This window comes from Chiloscyllium punctatum, chromosome 21 (assembly GCF_047496795.1).
Source record: "Chiloscyllium punctatum isolate Juve2018m chromosome 21, sChiPun1.3, whole genome shotgun sequence".
Taxonomy (NCBI): Eukaryota; Metazoa; Chordata; class Chondrichthyes; order Orectolobiformes; family Hemiscylliidae; genus Chiloscyllium; species Chiloscyllium punctatum.
Window position 1 is genome coordinate 5,660,797 of NC_092759.1, and position 22,813 is coordinate 5,683,609.

Here is a 22,813-nt window from a genome sequence, read left to right on the forward strand (position 1 = left end):
GTGGATTGGCCTTGCTAAATTACCCATAGTGTTTAGGGATGTGCAGGTTAGGGTGGATTGGCCTTGCTAAATTACCCCATTGTGTTCAGAGGTTGTGTAGGTTAGGGTGGATTGGCCGTGCTAAATTACCCATAGTGCCCAGGGATGTGCAGGTTAGGGTGGATTGGCCGTGATAAATTACCTATAGTGCCCAGGGATGTGCAGGTTAGGGTGGATTGGCCGTGCTAAATTGTCCCATAGTGTTCAGGAATGTGCAGGTTAGGGTGGATTGGCTGTGCTAAATTACCCATAGTGCTCAGGGATGTGCAGGTTAGGGGGGATTGGCTGTGCTAAATTGTCCCATAGTGTCCAGGGATGTGCAGGTTAGGTGCTTTGTCGGGGTAAATGTAGAATAATAGGGTAGGGGAATGGGTCTGGGTGGGTTACTCTTTGGCGGGTTGCTGTAGGCTTGTTTGGCCAAGGGGCCTGTTTCCATACTGTAAGGATTCTGTAATGATTCTATCCTACATAGAGAGGCATTGAAAACTGAAACATAATAAGTGTTAATGAGTCTACGCAAACTGTTTGTTCGAGCACAATTTGGATACTGTGCATAGTAATGGATACCCACAATAAAAAGACTGTGGAATGTCATGGATTCTCAGAGTATGACTGCCAGAATGAGAGGATGTAGCAATATGAGGGAATTGGAAAAGACTTGCTATGCATTCAGTGGAGCAGGGAACTTTAACATAGCTTTTATAGTCTGCAAAGACACCAAATGAAAGGGGCAATAGAAGCACATTTGGTTGTGACTATTGAAGGAGATTTGGATAAATGCCTGAAATAGATGATAATTTCAGAGCAACGCATAAAGCTGTGGTATCGGGTAGAAGATACAAAAGCTCAAACATATGCCAACAGGTTCAAGAACAGCTTCTCCCCTGCTGAATGGACCTCTCCAAGTTCATGTTTAATGTTAATTTTGTTTTTTGCGCACCTTCGTTGCAGCTGTAACTTTGTCTTCCTCGTTTTGTTCAGTCACCCTATGATCCTTGTATGTCATGATCTGCCTGTAACTGCAAGCAAAACAAAACTTTGTTATGTGTGGCGATAATAAATCAAATCAAATCAAAGGGTTGGGGCCAATGAATCATAGAGTCATACAGCACAGAAATGGAGAGTTCAGCCCAACTTGTGCATGCTGTTCAGGTTTCCTAAACTGAACTCTTCCTGCGTTTGGCCCATATCCCTCTAAACCTTTCCTGCCCATGTACCCATCCAGACACCTTTTAAATGTTGTAATTGTGCCAGCCTCCACCATTTCCTCTGACGTTTCATACTCGCATCACCACCTGTGTGAAAAAGCAGCCCCTCATGTCCCTTTTAAATCTTACCACCTCTCACCTTAGTCATGTGCCCTCTCGTTTTGGTCTCCCCTACCCTGGGGAAAAGACTTTGGCTATTCACCTCATGAGGCAAATTGAATATCTAGCATAGTCATAGTTAAAAATCACAAACACACCAGGTTGTAGTCCAACAGGTTTAATTGGAAGCACTAGCTTTCGGAGCGCTGCTTCTTCATCAGGTGGTTAGTGGAGCAGCGTTCCCAAACCTAGTGCTTCCAATTAAACCTGTTGGACTATAACCTGGTGTTGTGCGATTTTTAACTTTGTACACCCCAGTCCAACACCGGCATCTCCAAATCATAGCATAGTCATGACCATCAAGGATAATGTGCACTAGAGTGAGACTTGCAATCAAAGTTTTTCTGACTCAGAGGCAACCGTGCAGCCAAGCTGACACAGTGCCAAGGCTGCACCTACCAGCTTATTTGTTTTACTCAAGACGAAAGTGTTTCTGTAAGAGCTAAACTGGCCTTCGCAGCTTCTGGCAAGTCAAGAGTTGACTTCTTTTACAGGCAAGGCTGGACTGGTCTTAATTGATGAGGTTGGACAATCATCACTGCTGTGTGAAGGCTTCAGTTCTCCCACTGTGCTGCAGGCAAGGCTGGACCAGCCATCACGGAGTGCAAACTGATATTTACGTAGCGCCTTTCGCACCGGCATGGGAATATTGCGAAAAAGAAATGCCAGGGCCCTTATGTTTGTTTTGAAGCGTACTGTCTGGGTGGCATGGTGGCTCAATGACTCAGTGGTTAACACTACAACCTCACAGTGCTATTGGTTCGGGTTTGATTCTAGCCTCAGGTGACTGTCTGTGTGGAGTTTGCACGTTCTCCCCGTGTCTGCATGGGTTTCCTCCCGCAGTCCGAAGATGTGCAGGCTAGGGTGGATTGACCATGTTAAGTTGTCCCATAGTGACCTGGAAAGCGCAGCTTAGGAGTATTGGCTACGGGAAATTATCCTATAATGGGCAGGCTAGATGGATTAGCCATCTGGTTTTGCTTTTATTGGTTAGAGGGATTGAGTTTCGGAGCCATGAGGTCATGTTGTAGCTGTACAAAACTCTGGTGTGGCCGCACTTGGAGTATTGTGTACAGTTCTGGTCACCGCATTCTCGGAAGGATGTGGAAGCATTGGAAAGGGTTCAGAGGAGATTTACCAGGATGTTGCCTGGCATGAAAGGAAGGACTTATGAGGAAAGGCTAAGGGTCTTGAGGCTGTTTTCGTTAGAGAGAATAAGAGGTGACTTAAAAGAGGTATACAAGATGATCATAGGGTGGACAGTGAGGACTTTTTTTTCTTCAGATGGTGATGGTTAGCACGAGGGGACATAGCTTTAAATTGAGGGGTGACAGAAATAGGACAGATGTCAGAGATAGGTTCTTTACTCAGAGGGTAGTAAGGGCATGGAATGCCCTGCCTGCAACAGTAGTGGACTCGTCAACTTTAAGGGCATTTAATTGGTCATTGGATAACCACATGGATGATGGAATAGTGTAGGTTAGATGGACTTTAGCTTGGTTTCAAAGATCGGCGCAACATCGAGTGACAATGGGATATCAGGGTTACTGGAATGGGATTGTGTTTGGGTGGAATGCTCTTGAGAGAGTTGGTGTGGACTTGTTGGGCTGAATGGCCTGCTTCCACACTGCGGGGATTCTATGACCCCGACTGTAAGCAGGTCACACAGCAACCAGCGTGTGAACAACAACGATCCACAGACTGTTGAAGAGTTTTTAAGTTAGTTATTACCCATTCCAAATGTCCACAGTGGGGAGATGCTGGCCTAGAATAATGTCACTGGACTGATAATCCTTCGGCCCTGGCTAATGCTCCGGAAACATGAGTTCGAATCCCACCAAGGCAGGTGGAGGAATTTTCAATTAATAAATCTGAACTTGAGAAGTTAGTCTCAGCAATGGTGACTTATGAAACCTTCCTACAGACCAATTTGGTTGACCAGTGTCTCTTTAGGGAGGGAAATTGCTATCTTTGTCCAGTCTGGCCCGTACGTGACTCCAGTCCACAGTGACGTGGTTGGCTCTTAATCTCAGCTCTCTGAAGTTGTCAGTTGAGCCACTCAGTTCACAGGGTGATTGCGGACGTGTACAGACTTGTTGGCAGTGCCCATATCCCATGAAATAATAGAGAAAAAAAGACATTGGAGTGAGCAGATGGTCCTCTGTTTACCTTCTCATCAGAAGGGCAGTGGTCTCAATAATAAGGGCGTTCTGGATTATCAGCATGGATTAAGGGGAATGTGTAATGGGCGGCACGGTGGCACAGTGGTTAGCACTGCTGCCTCACAGCGCCAGAGATCCGGGTTCAATTCCCGCCTCAGGCGACTAACTGTGTGGAGTTTGCACGTTCTCCCCGTGTCTGCGTGGGTTTCCTCCGGGTGCTCCGGTTTCCTCCCACAGTCCAAAGATGTGCAGGTCAGGTGAATTGGCCATGCTAAATTGCCCGCAGTGTTAGGTAAGGGGTAAAGGTAGGGGTATGGATGGGTTGCGCTTCGGCGGGGCGGTGTGGACTTGTTGGGCCGAAGGGCCTGTTTCCACACTGTAAGTAATCTGATCTAAAAAACACAGACAATTTTATTTAAAGGGAGAGCAGTCTTGAGGGGGCTAAATGGCCTATTCCTGATCCAAATTCATATGTTTGTGAGTCCCAAAGAGGAATTTAAATTCACGCCCTTTTATTCAGTGTTACCAACCTGCTGAACTTGTCTGTCTGATTTTGCAAAAGCTTAAAGTTTTTGGATCATGTGTAGAATGTGCACTGACTTTACAAAATGCAGAACGCTAAGCCAGCAACCTTATAGCAAAGCTAAACGTTTGAATCAGTTGCGGTTTGAAATATTTTAAATGCTGAATTACAGTTTTACTCTCAGATTTATGGTCATTCTGTAACTCTTTAGTGGACTGCTTTCTGACGATCTCAGTCACTACCAAATCTGCACTACATATTGAACTCAGAATTTTTTTGATCAACCGTTTTGGACAGGTTGTGACATACCCCTGTGGCAGGTGGAACCTGAACCTCAGAGAAATCCACACTATCAGTACACCAGGGGTGGCAAAGTGGCTCAGTGGTTAACCTTGCTGCCTCACAGCACCAGGGACCCGGGTTCGATTACAGCCTCGGGCGACTGTCTGTGTGGAGTTTGCACGTTCTCCCCCTGTGTCTGCGTGGGTATCCTCCTGGTGCTCCAGTTTCCTCCAACGGTTTAGAGATGTGCAGGTTAGGGTGGACTAGCCGTATTAAATTGCCCATAGTGTAGGATAGTCCATTAGCTATGGGGAATTCAGGGTTACAGGGATGGGGTAGGGGGGAGTGGGTGTGGGTGAAATGCTGTTCAGAGGATCACTAAGGACATGATGGGTTGAATGGCCTGTTGTGAGACTCTGTGATGAACACTATTGAGGATCATTTACACTTCACAATTCACCCTACGATATCAAGGCCTGAGTTAATTCACTCCTGATCTTTGGTCTCCATGGTGAAGGTTGGCTAGCATTTCTCTCTCAGTTTTCTTCCTCTCCCCTTCAACTCCCTCCCACATTCCTTTTCACAAGCACCAACTTTGTGGAAGGAGCTCCTCAAAGTGGCTTCTCTTTCAGAGGGCTTACACTCTGAACCAGCTGTGTGACCACAGGAAAGTCAGACTTAGAGAACTCTGAGGGAATATCGACAATAATCTGCCTGTGTGGAGTTTGTATGTTCTCCCCCGTGTGGGTTCCAAAGATGTGCAGATTAGGGTGGATTGGCCGTGCAAAATCGCCCCATAGGTTCAGGGGCTGTGCAAAGTTGACAAACGGGAGACTAGAAGAACACAGCAAGCCAGGCATCATCAAGATGTGGAGAGGTCAACGTTTCGGGTATAACCCTTCTTCAGGACTAAATGTGAGGTTGGGGGGAGCTACAGATGAAAGGGGGTGGGGGTGGGGAGAGTAGCAGGATGGTGAGGTAGTGACAGATGAACGCAGGTGGTGAGTACGACCTGGTTGGTCGATGGGAGGGATGAAGTGGGTTAGCCATGGGAAATGCAGGGTTATGTGGTAAAGGGGTGTGGATCTGGCTGGGATGCTCTTTGGAGGTTCGGTGTGGATTCAATGGGCCAAATGGCCTGCTTCCGCCCTGCCAGGATTCTATTCTATGAAGCCTCTTTTCAAGAAAGAGAGTCCAATGCAGTGCTCCTTCAAGTCTTTGCACCGTCTTGGATTTTAAGCACTGCAGAGGGACTTGAACCTAAGATCCTGTGATTCATGAGGCAAGAACATTGGATAGCAAGCCTATCATTTGTAATGGTAAAAACAAGGACTGCAGATGCTGGAAACCAGAGTCTAAATTAGAATGGTGCTGGAAAAGCACAGCAGTTCAGGCAGCATCCGAGGCGCAGGAAAATCGATGTTTCGGGCAAAAGCCCTTCATCAGGAATACAGGCAGAGAACCTGAAGGGTAGAACCGCTGCTCCCTCACCACCAGACGCCTGGAGGAAGAACGCCTCATCTTCCGCCTCGGAACACTTCAACCCCAGGGCATCAATGTGGACTTCAACAGTTTTTTCATTTCTCCTTCCCCCACCTCACCCCAGTTCCAAACTTCCAGCTCAGCACCGTCCACATGACTTGTCCTACCTGTCTATCTTCTTTTCCACCTATCTACTCCACCCTCGCCCCCCCGATCTATCACCTTCATCCCCTCCCCCACTCGCCTATTGTACTCTTTGCTACTTTCTCCCCACCCTGCTCTATCATTTGTAATAGGGGACTCTGCCACTACATCACTATAGATTCAACAATGCAAGTAGCTGAAGTCTCCAAGGTCTGTAGTCAGGTAGTGAATAACCTAGAGGTTACAACAAGTACGTGTTCCCAGTAGTGACCTGTTTCAGGTGATCCGAGGTAAGATGGAGACAGATCTTTGGTAACCTCAGGACGTAGTGATGATATCATGAGCATGTTTCTTGAAGACCAATTATTCATTGAAAGATGTATCATAAACATATGGATGATAATTGAAGGTTAGATGGGCTTCAGATTGGTTTCACTGGTCGGTGCAACATCGAGGGCCGAAGAGCTTGTACTGCGCTGTCATGTTATGTGTTCTATATGTTCTATAACATGAAGCACAGTTGACAAAACCCCAGCTCACGGTTGTAACTAAACCAGTTTTACCCCTGTTGTAAGCAGGGCTTAGGCCTGAAGTCAGAACACTTCTCTGAACAAAACAACAAGCCATTTCATACAGAAGCACAGCCATCTGCTGGCAGGAGTGTAGTACCATTGCAGCAAAAATTAACTTGCTATTTTTTGGCCAAATTAAAAAGGCAAACACTTTAGAGTAGAGGACTAGTCTCTTTTAACTACCTTCCACTGATTTATGAGCACAAGGAAAGGGCAACATGCACTCTTATTTTGATTTTACGAACTGAATTTCTCACCGGCCTGCCTTTTCCCTTACGACTCGTCAGTGTGCAATTATGAATGTGACCACTTGAGTGTGGTTTCTGCCCACTTTTGTTCCGGCTCACTGACATGTTGTTAGGGCATCAGGAAGGAAGTCGCCAGGCATTATAAATTCGGAGAACAGTTTCCTTCCTTGAAGGATGAGGGGCATCATCTTTAAAACAAAAGTGCACAAAGCAAACTGCACTGCATAACTTTTACTTAGAACTCAAATAAAAGGCTTTGCACTTTCGAATAAAGCAGAACGCCTTATGCATACGTCTTAGGTCAGGCGAATTATGCCACCAGAAACCAAGTGCTAGATTAACTCTGCGTGTGGGGGTGGATAGCTCAGTTGAGTAGAGTCTGGTGCAGGAAAATGCCAAAGGTACTAGTTCCAGCGTTGCACTGTCCGAGATAGCTCATGCAGACCCGCTACTTAACTTGTCCCATGTTTGGAGTATTGTACAAATAAATGTCTTTCTCTCTCTCTCATGGAGTGAGATGCCTATGGTCCTTTGTGTCCAAGGCTAATTACCTTATCTGTTGTGGTGTGACATATTGCATCATGGAAAACAGAGAAAAGAAGAGAGGAGGTCCCAAGTGTTGCAGTCGAGTAAATGTGTGTGCAATGCTGATATGCATCCATGTTACAATATTGCATGAACAGCCTTCAATGAGAAGCTTATTGGGCTCTTGGGATACTTGTTTCACTGCTGCAGATTGGCCACTGTATCTTCAAGACCCAAGCTTTGGAATTTTCTCCTTAAACCTCTCCTGTTCCTCTACCTAGAGTCATAGAATCATACAGCATGGAAACAGACCCTTCAATCCAACCAGTCCATGCCGACCATAATCCCAAACTTAACTCGTTCCACCTGGTTGCGCGTAGCCCATATCCTTCCAAACATTTCTGCACTTACCTAAATGTCTTTTAAAGGTTGTAACTGTGTCTGCATCCACCACTACCTCAGGAAGTTCATTGCACACATGAAACGCTCTCTGTGTAAAAAAAGTTGCCTCTCATGTCTTTTTTTAAATCTTTCTCCTCTCACCGTAAAAATATACCCCCTAAACTTGAAATCCCCTACCCTTGGGAAAAGACAATGCCATTCACCTTATCTATGCCCCTCATGATTTTACAAACCTCTGTAAGGTTATCCCTCAACTTCCTACACTCCAGTGAAAAAATTCCCAGTCTATCCAGCCTCTCCTTATAACTCAAACCTCCTCTCCTTTACAACACAGCTCCATCATATCTACCTGTGTGATCACATTTTTTGGTTACCTCTCCTAATGTTGCCTTTTGTAGCTCATCTCAGAAATCATAGAATCCTCTACAGTGTGGAAGCAGGCTAACTGGCCCAACAAGTCCACAACGATCCTCCAAAGAGTATCCCACCCAGACCTCGGCTCAGTGTTAAATTTTTAATTCATTTACTGGTTGAGAACATTACTGGCTATGCCAGTATTTACTGCCCAACCCTAATTGCCTAGAGAATGGATAAGATATGAGTGTGGAGTCACGTGTAGGTCAGACCAGGTAAGGACGGCAGTTTCCCTCCCTAATGACATGAGCAAGCAAGCTTTGCCCTGACAATGATCATCATTAGAGTCTTAATTCCAGACTTTTATTGAATTCAAATTCTACCATCTGCTGGGACAAGATTCAAACCTTACTTGGGCCTCTGGATTAACAGTTGAAAAGTGTGGTGCTGGAAAAGCGCAGCAGGTCAGGCAGCATCCGAGGAGCAGGAGCTGATGAAGAGCTTATGCTTGAAACCGCAACCCTCCTGCTCCTTGGATGCTGCCTGACCAGCTGTGCTTTCCCAGCACCACACATTTCGACTCTGATCTCCAGCATCTACAGTCCTCACTTTCTCCCCTCTGGGATTAACAGTCCAGCGATAATAACACACGACCATTGTCATCTCCCTGTTAATTTGTCGAGTTGTCTTGGGACGTTTTGCTGCATTTAATTGCTGTGGGGATGCTTGTCATTTGTTGTTTCTTTAAGTGCTGTGTCTCCGGTGTCAGCCAACAATCCTCATCCTTTAAGACCTTTGGCAGGTGGGTGACCTTGTTTTCAGGCCTTTGCCAAAGCTGAAAGTTGGCTGTGCCTTGTCATGGCCAGATTTGCCTTCCTATCTCCCTCCCTTTCTTTCATCTGGAAGAAGAATCCTTGCTAATTCTTATAGTGGGCCAACAATTGGGGGTGATATAGTGGCTCAGTTTGGAGCACTGCTGCCTCACAGTGCTCGAGATCAGGGTTTGATTCCACTCTCAGGCGAGTGCCCTTCTCCCGCTGTCTGCATGGGTTTCCTCAGGGAGTTCCAGTTTCCTCCCACAGTCCAAAGATGTGCAGGTTTGAGTGGATGGGCCATGCTAAATTGCCCATGGTGTCCAGGGGCGTGCAGGCTGGGTAGATTAGCCATGGGAAATGCAAGGTTACCGGGATAGGATGGTGGGCTGGGTCTGGGTGGAAATGCTCTTCACAGGGGCATCGTGGTTACTCAGTGTGCCGAATGGCCTGCTTCCACAATGTAGGAATTCCACGAGTTGTCAAAATGTCACGTGGGCTTTGTAAAATCCTGCGCCAGGGGCAGGGCAGCCAGAGGAGCTGTAGCTGTTATTAACTCAATCGCTAGTTTCCTCGTTCATGGGCAAACATGATTGTTTACTAAAAGTGGCCTTCACTGATCCGCGCACTTTGTTTCCTTTCCAGATAAATATGTCGCCTGGGTTCAGTGCAGCAAGGAAAAGTGTGGGAAGTGGAGACGTTTGGAAGACAATGTGGATCCAGCGACTCTGCCAGATGACTGGGTGTGCAGTCAGAATCCAGGTACCGAGAAGTAAAAACAATCATGCTATTGCTCCTACTAGTCTGTCTTCCACAGGAGGCACAGTCAGCTGAAGGTCATCACTGAATCAATTTTTAACTATCATTGTCATAGCGCAGTGGGAACATTTCCGGCGTTAAAGGTGATAAAAAAATGCAGGCTGTTGTTGTCAAGCTGTTAAGGACAACCACCTGATGAAGGACCGGCACTCCCAAAGCTAGTGCTTCCAAATAAACCTTTTGGACTATAACCTGGTGTTGTGTGATTTTTAACTGTGTCCACCCCCAGTCCAACACCGGCACCTCCAAGCCATGTTGTTAAGCTGGGCGAACGAGAGACCCGAGAGATTCAAATTCGAATTAAAAAATGAATGCAAGAATTTTCATAAGAATTCTGAAAATGTTTTGACCTAGGTATGATTTTGAAGGCAAAAACCCTTGGGTTCATTCAAGGTCACATTGACTAATGCAGCACACACGGAGGTCATCGTACTTATGTTGAACCATTCATAGTACACTATCCCTTCTGTTCTTTCTGCAATAGCCCTGCAAATCTTTAAGCATCTCCTCAGATCTATTTTAAAAGTACTAATTTAATTTGCCTTCATTCCATTTTCAGGCTGCATTTTCCTGATCATAACAAGTCACTACACTGAAACATTCTCCTCACCTGCCCTCCAGCTCTTTTGCCACTTCCCCTAAATCTGGTTCCTCTGATTACTGACCTTCCTTGTCAGGAGGAAACAGTTTCTCTTAAATTACTCATTCGAAAACTCCTGAACATCTCTATTAAATCTATCCTCCCCCACCCGTAGCCTTTTCCCTTAGCTCCAAGGAGAATAATCTCCAGACTCTCCACATAGCTGGGATCCCTCACCCATAGATGCTGTGAAACTTGAAAAATTCAGAAAAGATTTACAAGGTTGTTACCAGGGTTGGGAGGGTTTGAACCACAGGGAGAGGCTGAACAGCACAAGTGCTATTTTTCCCTGGAACATTAGAGGCTGAGGGGTGACTCTATAGAGGTTTACAAAATCATGAGGGGCATGGATAGGGTGAATAGACAAGGTCTTTTCCCCTATTGTTGGGGGAGTCCAAAACTAGAGGGCATTGGTTGAAGATGAAAGTGGAAAAGATTTAGAAGGGACCTAAAGGGTAACTTTTTCATGCAGAAGGTGGTGCGTGTATGGAATGAGCTGCCAGAGGAAGTGGTAGATGCTGGTACAATTACAATATTTAAAAGGCATCTGGATGGATACATGAATAGGAAGGATTTGGAGGGATATGGACCAAGTGCTGGCAAATGGGACTCGATTTATGTAAGATATCTGGTCAGCATGGATGAGTTGGACCGAAAGGTCTGTCTCCTCTCTATGACTGTCTGACACTGGAACCAATTTCCTCTCCACCCTCTCCGTCAAAGCACTGACATCCTTACTAAAATGCAGTATCCAGATTTGGACAGAATATCTGAGATGAGACCTATGTTATTTTTAATTTTGGATATTGGCTTAAGATTGTCTAAATTGACCATTCATTTGTGTCAACACATGAGACCATTCTGGTTCTCTCTGGCGGTCTTGGAAGATCCCATGGCATTATTGGGATAAGAGCTACAGGCTCTATCTGTTGTGCGTTGTCCAATATTTATCCCTCAACCAGAATCGCTGAAATAAAAATGCTCTGGTCATCTTGCTGTGTACACATGGCAGCCCCTTTCCTGTGCTGCATCAGGGGAGGCGATGGTCTAGTGGTATTATCGCTGAACTGTTAATCCAGAGATCCAGGTAATGTTCTGGGGCCCAGGTTCAAATCCTGCCATAGCAGATGGTAGAATTTGAACTCAATAAATGTCTATGATCTGCAGTTAATGAAGGCTGTTGTCAATTACCACAAAAGTCCATCTGGTTTGCTCATATCCTTTAGGGAAGGAAGCTGTCACCCTTACCTGGCCTACATGTGACTCCAGATCCACAGCAATGTGGTTGCCCTCTGGGCAATTAGGGATGGACAATAAATGCTGCCCCAGCCAGTGACGCCCACCCCCCACCCCCCCCCCACCTTGAATGAATAAGAAGAAACATGAGCATATTTCAAAAAGTGCTTTACCTTTCGGAGGTGTTGATGCTGCAGTGATAACATCAAAGTTCCCTCATAAATATTCTTGCCAAAGCGACTTCCGAAACCGGATGTCGAAGTGTTGGCATGTGTGGGACCTCCGTGCGGTGTGCTTTCAAATCCTCCGCCCGCGGCTGTCGGAATTTGAATCCCACTAATAAATCTGAAATGGGAAGCTGGCCTCGGTGAAGGTGACCACAGGCTACAATCACATGCCTCTGCCAGGTACGTGATTGGCGGGTGGGACTAGAAAACAACAATGGATGCCCCAACCCACTACCTGCCCACCCTCGGGCTCGAAGCCCACAATACAGAGGGTTTCGGATTTCGGGTAAGTGGATAAATAGTTGGGGTTGCTGTGGGCAGCCTGCTTTTCAAACATAGGTTTTTACAAGCCTGTCAAGAAAGCAGGAGTACTTCATTCCGGGATGCTGTTTTGTGTATCCCTGAAGATAGTAGCAATTGCTCTTGCCCCCACTTCCTTCCTAATGACCCGCTCTGCACCGCTCCAACCCACAACTCTTGTTGCCCCACTCCCTAAGTTTGCCCCATGCTCCCACCTCGCCCTGCCATGCTATCCTGGAGTTTGCATTGCCCCAGAGTCTGTGATGTCCCCTTCATGGGTCTGGCTGCAGTAGCCTACATGAGCTGGAGTTGCTGGCCTGTGAATCTGCCCTTGTCATCTGCCGTGTTATTGCTGCCAGGCTTCTGTCACACTTTTCAGTCAGGAAGGGGAGCAGTCCACCCCCACCAATGCTATCCACCCCCATGAAACTACCAGCAATTTGCATCAGAACCCACCTGGTTCACCGATACAGGACATTGGTGAAGTCACATTTGGAATGCTGAGTTCAGTTCTGGTCCCCCTGCTACAGGAAAGATGCTGTGAAACTTGAAAGGGTTCAGGAAAGATTGTTAGCAGGGTTAGAGGGTTAGAACTATAGAGAGACTGAATAGGCTGGGGCTATTTTCCCTGGTGCATTGAGGGGGTGACCTTACAGAGATTTATAAAATCATGAGGGTGAATAGTCAAGATCCTTTTCCTAGAATAGGGGAGTCCAAAACTACAAAATCTGGTTGGCATGGATGAGTTGGACTGAAGAGTCTGTTTCCATCCCCATGACCACATGACTCTAATGCCCTTTAGAGAGGACAAACTGCTGTCTTTACCCAGTATGGCATGCATGCAACTCCAGACCCATTTCCAACGTGGCTGACCCTTAACTACCCTCTGAAATGGCCCAGCAAATTAGGGGCGGGAAATAAATGATACCAGCAGCACCATCAGATGAACAGTTTGTTTAAAAACCAAATGTAAAGGGTCTTAAGATATGGGCGGTAATGGAAATTGCCTTTTTTTTTGTTTGCTTTGTTTTTCTTTTTATTCCCCAGACCAAGAGGACTTTTTCCCACAGTAATACTCTGGACGTGGCCAGCCGGCTCAAAGTCAGTCCTCAACTGAGGAGATTAGGGATTCGCTTTATAAATGTGACACAGCGAACCTTTTATTAACTGGCATCTATGAGACCAGGAGTGCCATCAAATATCAGTCATTCTGCTATAAAGTGCATTTCATTAACGCAAATTCACTGCAGTGCGATTGACGAATTAGGGATGGTGTTTCTACCACGTGAGCTTTTAACACGTTACATAATTACATCGCCAACACTTTAAGCGCTGTCTCTAAAGTACCATTTTTTCATAACACACGTTTGCACAAGAACGCAACTATCGCATTATAGAAGAACTGACTGTCTACCGGACAATCAAAAGGCCTACATAATGAATGTAAAAATACACACTGAGAGACAGAATCATAATCTGGGGAGTATGCACGTCACTTAAATAATAATGCAACGTTTCCATAAATAAAGCTTACCAACAGAGAGCCTTTTCAGTCGCATCCTCAACTGACTATTCGGACATGGTGGTGGCTCACAATAATACAGTAAACTTCATGGTATTTGAGGTACATATATTTTGCAGGCTTCTCAAGTGTTGGTTCATAAAGTGCCAGTTAAAACAAAGTTTGCTGTATTTTTCTGTCATGAAGGGAAGACAATGTCCTAGTTGTAATCGCAGGTGCTTGCTCAAATGATGTTATTTTGAATAATGTTGTTGAACTGTGTGTTGCAGACCCTCTGTACAATATGTGCGACCTGCCAGAGGAGGTCTGGGATGGAAGAGAGAATGACATTATTTATGCTGAGCTGGTTCCTGGTTCCATAGTGTGGGCAAAGCAGTTTGGGTACCCGTGGTGAGCTCATCAATATTTCTTTACAGTGAGCACAACCGTTCCTGTTTCTTTTTATACGCCACCATTCATTTTTGCCGCCCACCTCCTGCGGGTTTTAAGATACAGCGAAACACGGAATCGTACATCACAGAAGGAGGCTATTTGGCCTGTCGTACCACTGCTGTGGTTTGAAGGTGCTATCCTATTAGTCCGACACACCAGCTCTTTTCACTGTATCCCTGGAATTTTCTCTCCTGCAATTTCTATCCAATTTGGGGAGAGGGGTTGCAGGCTCCTGCTGATCCTGCTTCTATCACCTTTCAGGTGATGTGTTCCTGCGTAGAATAACGCTACTTAAAAAATGTTTTTCTCATCTCAAATGGTCGAAGATCGTAATAAATAGGAACATGAGTCGGACATTGAGCCTCTCATGCCTGTCCCGCCGATCAATTACATTAAGTCTGATCTATCCCCCCTCACCCCTTCTTTTGTGTCAGCTCCTCAAAGCTCTAAACTCCCAGATATTCCTTAATCTTAATTTTATCTGCCTCCTTTTAAAGTACTTCCAATTACTCGTATTACTCTAGCCTCCACAACTCTCTGGGCTAGAGAATGCCAGGCATTCACTAATTCTCTGAGGGAAGAAATTCCTTCTCATGTCAGTTTCAAATGAGTTTGAGACCCCCTCACTAATGGAAATATTTTCCTTACATCTCTGCACTGTCAGGCCCCCTCGGAATCAGGTATATTTCAATAAGATCACCCTGCCCCAACTCCATTCTTCCAATGAATAAAGGCCTGACATGTTCAGCCATTCTTGATAAGTGAACCCCTTGAGCCTAGTAATTGGCCGAGTGTTTCTCTTTCAAAGTGTCTGTAATGCTATTATATCCTTGCTCACATACAGGATCCAAAACTGTATATAATACTCCAGCTGCGACCTCACCTCCCCCCCCCCACTTTGTAAAGTTTCAAGAAGACTTCCCCATTTTTAAACTCCAAGCCCGAATTGATAAATTAAATTGCTTTCTCAAATACTTGCTTCACCTGCATGCTAACGTTTTGAGTATGATGCACCCAGATCCCCCTGCATTTTCTTTTGAGCACTCTCTCCATTTTCATCAGCCTTTGTATTCTTCCTGCTAAGGTAGTGAACTCACACTTTCTCGCATTAAACCCCACCTGCCAGGTTCTTTCCCACTCACTCAGCCCATCTAGAACCTTTTCAGATTCCCATGCCTTCATCACGACATGCCCTCCCACCTAGTTTTGTGTCATCAGCAAATGTCCCCTTGGTTGCCAACCCACTCAGCCACTTATTTGTTATTATCCTCTGTGAAAACCCTTCATGTTTTCATTTACTGCACCCTTTGGCTTGCCTTAGTCAGTGGAATTATTAGTCAGAAGGCTGTACATTCTAGACCCACACCAGAATCAAGCTGCTAAAGATCCTGTATTTCCACCTCTGTAGTATCGTCTGACTCATCTGCTGCTGAAACTCTCGTCCATGCCTTTGTCACTCCTGGACTTGACCACCCCAACACAGTCCTTCCGCTTTCTTCCCTCCTGGAATTCAAGATCATCCAAGATAATGCTGCCCTTTTCCTTATTCGCACCAAGGCTAATTTCCCCTATCATCTCTATGGTGACTGGCATTTAATTGGACCCTGGTTGAGCAATGTCTCGATTTCTAAAACCTTATTTTTAGCTATGCCCTGGCCTTGCCTGCCCCCAATCCCTATAATCTCCTCCAGTCCCACAACCCAGCGTAATCATCGACACTGGTCTAGTTTCCTGCGAGTGCTCCGGTTTACTCCCACAGTCCATTTATGTGCGGGTTAGGGTGGATTAGCCACTCGAAATTGCCCCATAGTGTCAGGGATATGCAGGCTAGGTGGCTTGGCCATTGGAAATACGGGATTAGATTCCCTACTGTGTAGAAACAGCCCCTTTGGCCCAACAAGTCCAAACTGACCCTCCGAAGAGTAACCCACCCAGGCCCATTTCCCTCTGACTAATGCACCTAACACTATGGGCAATTTAGCATGGCCAATTCACCCCAACCTGCACATCTTTGGACTGTGGGTGGAAATTCCACAAAGATAGTTGCCCGAGGCAGGAATCGAACCTGGGTCCCTGGTGCTGTGAGGCAACAGTGCTAACCACTGAGCCACCATGCCATTGTGCCACCCACCGATTACAGGGATAGGGTAGGGGGGTGAGTCTAGGTGGGATGCTCTTCGAAGGGTCGTTGTGGACTTGATGGGCCGAATAGCCTGCTTCCACAATGTAGACATTCTATGATTCTAACTTGGTTCTCTTTAATGTCCATGATTTTAATCGCTCTAGTGTTGGAGGTCATTGCCTTTAACTGTCTGGGCTGCAAGCTCAGGAATTGATCTCCCAACTTCATTTTCCTGCTTTTAAGAAGTTCCTTAAAACCTCCACCATTAACCAAACCTTTGGTCACCGCAACTGGTAAGGCTTGACACCAAACTTTGCTCATTACTTTACTTACTGATGTTGTTCAGCTCTGAAAGAGATCTCCACGTGATGCATGCTACAAGAGGTTAAAGTGAGGTCTTCCTGTTCCGGTTGCAGAGCTGGAATATAGATTCTGTGTCACAGTTAAAAGAAGCACATAGAGAGCCCAATTCCCCCACCTCCTCCCCCAAAATTAAAACAATACACCATCCTTGTGGAATCTTGTGTGCTAAACAGTTGACACATCTGCTTGAATAACAGCACGCTGCACAGCTGACCGGTCTATTGTTTGTGAAATCCTTTGGGATTTATGTGAGAGGCAATTAGCTTTGTACATGGCACCAAAATATTGGCTGTTCCTTCCCTTTCTAACCAGCTTACTGGCTTGAAAGAGAGGTGCCTGACCTGCTCATGTGACCCATTTGAATGCTAGTGGGTTTATGCAGGAGGTCTGAGGGAGGCTACTCCTTGAAGTGTTAGTTTTGATTCCTCCTAACAGGTCCCGTTTGTGCTGGTGCACATTTCGGACAATTTCTGCCGGTGATAATTTAAATCCTATTCTCTGATTCTTCTGCTCCCCCTTGACTTTTAACCCTATGTAGGTCCATACAGCGCAGAAAAGATCCTTTGGCCCCTTGAACCTGCACCAACATTAACTACCACAGATCCCAATTTCCTGCACTTGTTCTATATCCTTGAATGTTACAATATTTGAAGTAGTTGTTCAAAAATTTTTTAAAGATTGTAAGGTTTCCAGCCTCCACTATCTTCCCAGGCAGTTCATTCCAGATTCCAACTAACTGCTGAGTGAAAATATTTTTCCCAAATACCCTCTAAACCTCCTGCCCCTTACCCTAAAACAATGTCCTTTTGGGATTGACCCCTCAACAAAGGGGAACAGCTGCTCTCCATTCACCCTATCTATACCGCTCTTAATCTTATACACCTCAATCGTGCCCCCACCTCCCCCCCAGCCTTCTGTGCTCTAATGAAAACAATCCAAGCCTATCTAGCTCAATTGCTCCATCTCAGGCAACATCCTGGTGAACCTTCCCTATACCCCTTCTAGTGCTATCACATCCTTCCTGTAGTGAGGCAACCAGAAATGGACACAGCACTCCAGCTGTGACCTGAAGATAGTGAGAAATGCAGATGCTGGAAAGTCAGAGTTGATCAAGTGCGGAGCAGGTCAAGCTCAGAGGAACAGAGGGATCTTGAGGTAATTATTCATGGATCCCTGAAGTCGGCAAAGCACGTTAATGGGTTAGTTAAGAAAGCACATGGGGGACACTTGCAGTGTCGTGGCATCGGGTATAAGAGCAATGAGGTAATAACGCTGGAATGTACGTAGTGTTGGAGAAAGTGAGGACTTCAGATGCTGGAGATCAGAGTCGAGAGTGTGGAGCTGGAAAAGCACAGCAGGACAGGCAGCATCCGGGCAGCAGGAGAGTCGACGTTTCAAATTGGGACCCTTCATCGTGAGTCCTGATGAAGGGTCCTGATCCAAAACGCCAACTGTCCTCTCCTCTGATGCTGCCTGATCTGCTGTACCTTTTTCAGCTCCACACTTTATCGACTCCAGCTGCGGCCTGACCAACGCTGTGTGTTCCTGATGAAGGGCTTTTGCCGAAATGTTGATTCTCCTTCTCCTGATGCTGCCTGACCTGCTTTTCCAGCTCCACACTCTCGACTCTGATCTCCAGCATCTGCAGTACTCACTTCCTCCAACACTCTGTACACTCCAACATTACCTCCTTGCCCTTATACCCTGTGCTAGGACTGATGAAAGCAAGTGTCCCCTGTAGGCTTTCTTAACTAACCCATTAACGTGCTTTGCAGATTTCAGAGATCTGTGAACAATTACCTCAAGATCCCTCTGTTCCTCTGAGCTACCCAGTGTCCTGCCATGCGTTAAATACTTCCTTAACTTGTGTCTTCATCCAGAGTCTATCGCCCCTCATATATTAGAGTTAAATACTGTTTGTCACTGGTCCACCCCTCTGACAACCCATCTATATCTTCCTACAACCCTCTTCTTCGATCTTAACTACTCTAACAATCTTGATGTTGTTTGTAAAGTTTTGTAGCACTCCTCCCATATTTTCATCTGTATCATTTATATATATATAGTAAACAATAAGGGTCCCAGTACTGATCCCTTTGGTACACCGCTGAACACCAGCATCCCGTCACTCAAGCAGCTTTCAACCACTACCCTTTGTAACAAGCCAGTTTCTGATCCATCTCGCCAACTTTTCTTCAATTCCATGTATTTCTCAATCAGTCTCCCATGTGGGATCTTGTCAAAAGCTTTGCTAAAATCCATATAAACTATATCAACTGAACTTCTATTATCCGCACACCTGATCACATTTTCAAAGCATTCTGACAAATTTGTTAAGCATGCCCCCCCCCCCCCACCCTGACAAAACTGTGCTGATTATCCCAAATTAACCCATGCCTTTCCAAATGGGTATTAATTCGCTCCTTCAAAAATGTTCTCCAATAGTTTCCCTACCACTGCTGTGAGACTCCCTGGCCTTTAATTTCTGGGTTCATCTCTAACCGGGGCTGAAGGTAGGGACTTGGGGGTAGAATTGTGACTGTAAAGTGCTAGGCCTGTACCTGCATTAAAAATTCTGTTCTTACTGATTTCAGCTATTAGATTATTATAAATAAGTATCTTACCTAGGGTCTAATTGCTACTGTCGGGTGCATAACTGCAAATTTTTAATTATTCAGGTGGCCAGGAATGGTGGAACATGATCCGCAGACTGGGAAATACTTTATGTTCACAACCAACTCAGATCAGTTTCCGGTCAGTATGAAGCAAAAGTTTAGTACAATCTTACTCTCTAATGTAGCACTGAGTGATAGCTACCAAATGGAGTCCGTAGAGGACATAGCAGTCAAAGTGGATGAAGTTCTACCAGCAATATTCCCTCTCAGCTGCTTGGCCACTGGGAGGCATGAAGAGAGATTGCTTGCGAAACCCAGCAGGTCTGTGGGAAGAAAAACTGAACCAACATTTCTGGGTGTTAACAGCTCAGAAAAAAGTGGTATTTATGCTGGAGACGAGGTTGGTGGGTGAAGGGGAGAGATGGAGATGGAGAGGGAGCAAGGGATATGAAGGGTGTAGAGAAACAAGGAGATTATAGCAGGCCAGGAGAGAAGAAAAGCTAATTAATAATTGATAATGTGGGCTAATAGGAGAAATAGAATTAGGCTTGATTGTCACATGTATTCAAGTACCAGGATGATGTGGAGGTGTTGGACTGGGGTGGAGAAAGTCAGAAGTCACGCGACACCAGGTTATAGTCAAACAGGTTTACTTGAAGCCACAAGCTTTCGGAGCGACGCTCCTTCATCAGGTGAAGTCTGAGGTACGGGGATGCAGGAGGACAGTGAAAAGTGTACAATGTCACCATTCTTTGGCATCATCTTAGATGCAAAATCTTGGGTATAAAGTAAAGAAATAAAAGTTCAACATTACTGTCCTTCTTAAGTGGTCCCGGATCAGAGGTCTTCCACCTCAATGCTGAGATCATCACCAACATGATATAGTCAAATGGGTGAGCTGTACTGAAAGCAACTCATAAAAGGCCCAGGAGTAGGTGAGAATGGGTGACTGGGCTAAAAGCAACTTGTGTCAGAACAGGATCGGGTGTGCGGGCGGGTAAACATAAATGAAAGGATGGAATCAGGGTCGAGAGTTGTTAAACTCGATGTTGACTCCTGGGACTGCAGAGTCCTTCAAATTTGCGCTGAGGCTCGGTGGAGCACTGTAGCAGGCCTGTTGCAGAAATCTCAGTGTAGGAATGTCGAAGTGGCAGGCAGCTGGAAGCTTGGGATCATTTGTTGCTGCTGGGGAGGCCTTGCACTCATTCATCAGTCTGCTGATGCATGGTGTCCGTTTCCGGGAGCCACTGTGGTGGTCAAACCCTGGAGATCCAGGGCAGCACGGTGGCTCAGCAGTGAGCACTCCTGCCTCACAGCGTCAGGGAGCTGGGTTCGATTCCACCCTCAGGCAGACTGTCTGGGTGGAGTTTCCACATTCTCTCCCGTGTCTGCGTGGGTTTTCTCTGAGTCTATGGAGAGCTCTCACAGTCCCAAGATGAGCAGGTTAGGTGGATTGGCCATGCTACATTGCCCTATTGGGTGCAGGTGAGGTGGGTTAGCAGGGTTGCAGGGAGAGGATGTGGATGGTATGCATTGGGTGGGATGCTCTTAGGAGGGGTAAGAGGGATGGGCCAAATGGCCTGCTTCCACCCTATAGGGCTTCTGTGATCTGTGCATCAGTTAGTAAAACAATAGGGAATATTGGCTGCAGCTTCTACGTACAAAGTCAGTGGTTTGGAACTCTCTTCCACAAACAGAAGGACGCCAGATCACTTGTTAATTTTAAATCTGAAGATGGATGAATTTTTGTTAAGCAAGGCATGTCAGCAATGAAGGGTGGAACAGGCTCGAGGGGCTGAATGGACTTCTCCTGTTACACCGTTAATGCACAAAATAAGAATTTTATTGGGGGGAGAGTGGGGGGGGAGAGCAGATGTAATAAATATGTTGCTGGAAAAGTAAATTGGGGGCCCAAACTTAATCCTCTGGGAACATGGGACCACACGACGGCAGCTGGTAGAATTTAAATTCAGTTAATAAATCTGATCTCAATTAGATTAGATTCTTTACAGTGTGGAAACAGGCCCTTCAGCCCAACAAGTCCACACCGACCCTCCGAAGAGCAATCCACCCAGACCCATTCCTCTACATTTACCCCTTCACCTGACACTACAGGCAATTTAGCATGGCCAATTCACCTAATCTGCACATCTTTGGACTGTGGGAGGAAACCGGAGCAAACCCGGAGGAAACCCACGCAGACACGGGGAGAACGTGCAAACTCCACACAGACAGTTGCCTGAGGCGGGAATTGAACCTGGGTCTCTGGCTCCGTGAGGCAGCAGTGCTAACCACTGTGCCGCCCACATTATCATCAGTTGTGCATATGTTTTGAGGAAGAAATCTTCTGTTCTTGCCTGGTCTGGCCCACATATCACTCCAGACTCAATGCAATGTGGTTGACTTTTATCTGCCCTCTGAATTTACCCTAGCATGCCACTTAGTTTCAGGGCAATTAGAGATGGACAACAAACTCTGGTGTTTGACCCGCAACACCCACATAGAAACATAGAAAATAGGGATAGGAGTAGGCCATTTGGCTCTCCGAGCCTGCACGACCATTCAATGCTATCATGGCTGATCGTGCATTCTCAGTATTCCATTCCCAGTTTCTCTCCCATATCCCTTGACCCCTTTAGCCACAAGGGCCACCTCACGTTCCTCTTGAGTATATATAGAGCACTGGCCCAGACAGCTTCCTGTGGAGAGAGAATTCCACAGGTTCACAATTCTCCGAGTGAAGAAATTCTCCCTCTTCTCAGTCCTGAATGGTCTTAGACTGTGACCCCTAGTTCTGGACTTGCCCAGCATCGGGAACATGCTTCCTGCATGTAGCCTGTCCAGTTCCATCAGGATTTTATATGTTTCTATGAGATACCCCATCATTCTTCTAAATTCCAGTGAGTACAAGCCTGTATGTCATATGTCAGTCCTGCCATCCTGGGAATCAGTCTGGTGAACCTTTGCTGGACTCCTTCAATATCACACATCCTGTGAAAAAAGTAATTCTGAGCTCATGGTGTTCAGAGTGATCTATTATCATGGAGAGAGAACTGATAAACCAACAGAAACAGGGAATTTTAATAATAGGTTTGGGTTTTGTGTCAGTTCCAAGTATAACACTGCAGAGATCAGTGTCAGGCTTCAGTTACTAACAGATATTAATAATATTAATAATGCAGGTGCATTGTAGTCACATTTACGATGGGGTAGCAAATGGAGAGGAGGATAGAGAGTCTGCAGAGGGATATAGACAGGATAAATGAGTCGGCAAAATGTTGGTAAATGAGAATAATGTAGTAAAACGTGAAACTTTGGAAGGAACAACAAAAGGCAGTATATTTAAATTGAGATTATCGATAGCTTTGTGAGAGATCTGAGTGTCCTTATACATGAATCACAAAAGGTCAGGGTAGTGATTGGAACGAGGTCAGCACAGTGGACCTCATAGAATAGGAGTTCCCTGATTGGGGCAGTTACCCTGGTCCAATCAGGGAACCCTGGCTGACAGATATAAACAGGATTTTGGATTAGTGGTGCTGGAAGAGCACAGCAGTTCAGGCAGCATCCGAGGAGCAGCTGCCTACACTGCTGTGCTCTTCCAGCACCACTAATCCAAAATCTG

At 45.9% G+C, this 22,813-nt stretch overlaps 1 protein-coding gene across 1 annotated transcript in view; it reads left to right on the top strand.

Annotated features, from left to right (window-relative positions):
* Positions 1-22,813, top strand: part of LOC140492547 (uncharacterized) — a 128,127-nt gene that overhangs the window by 62,999 nt on the left and 42,315 nt on the right. Inside the window, exons 9-11 of the mRNA XM_072591489.1 lie at positions 9,558-9,674; positions 13,926-14,046; positions 19,252-19,327. Of these exons, the coding sequence (XP_072447590.1) occupies positions 9,558-9,674; positions 13,926-14,046; positions 19,252-19,327 (314 nt within the window). The remainder of the gene's footprint in view (positions 1-9,557; positions 9,675-13,925; positions 14,047-19,251; positions 19,328-22,813) is intronic.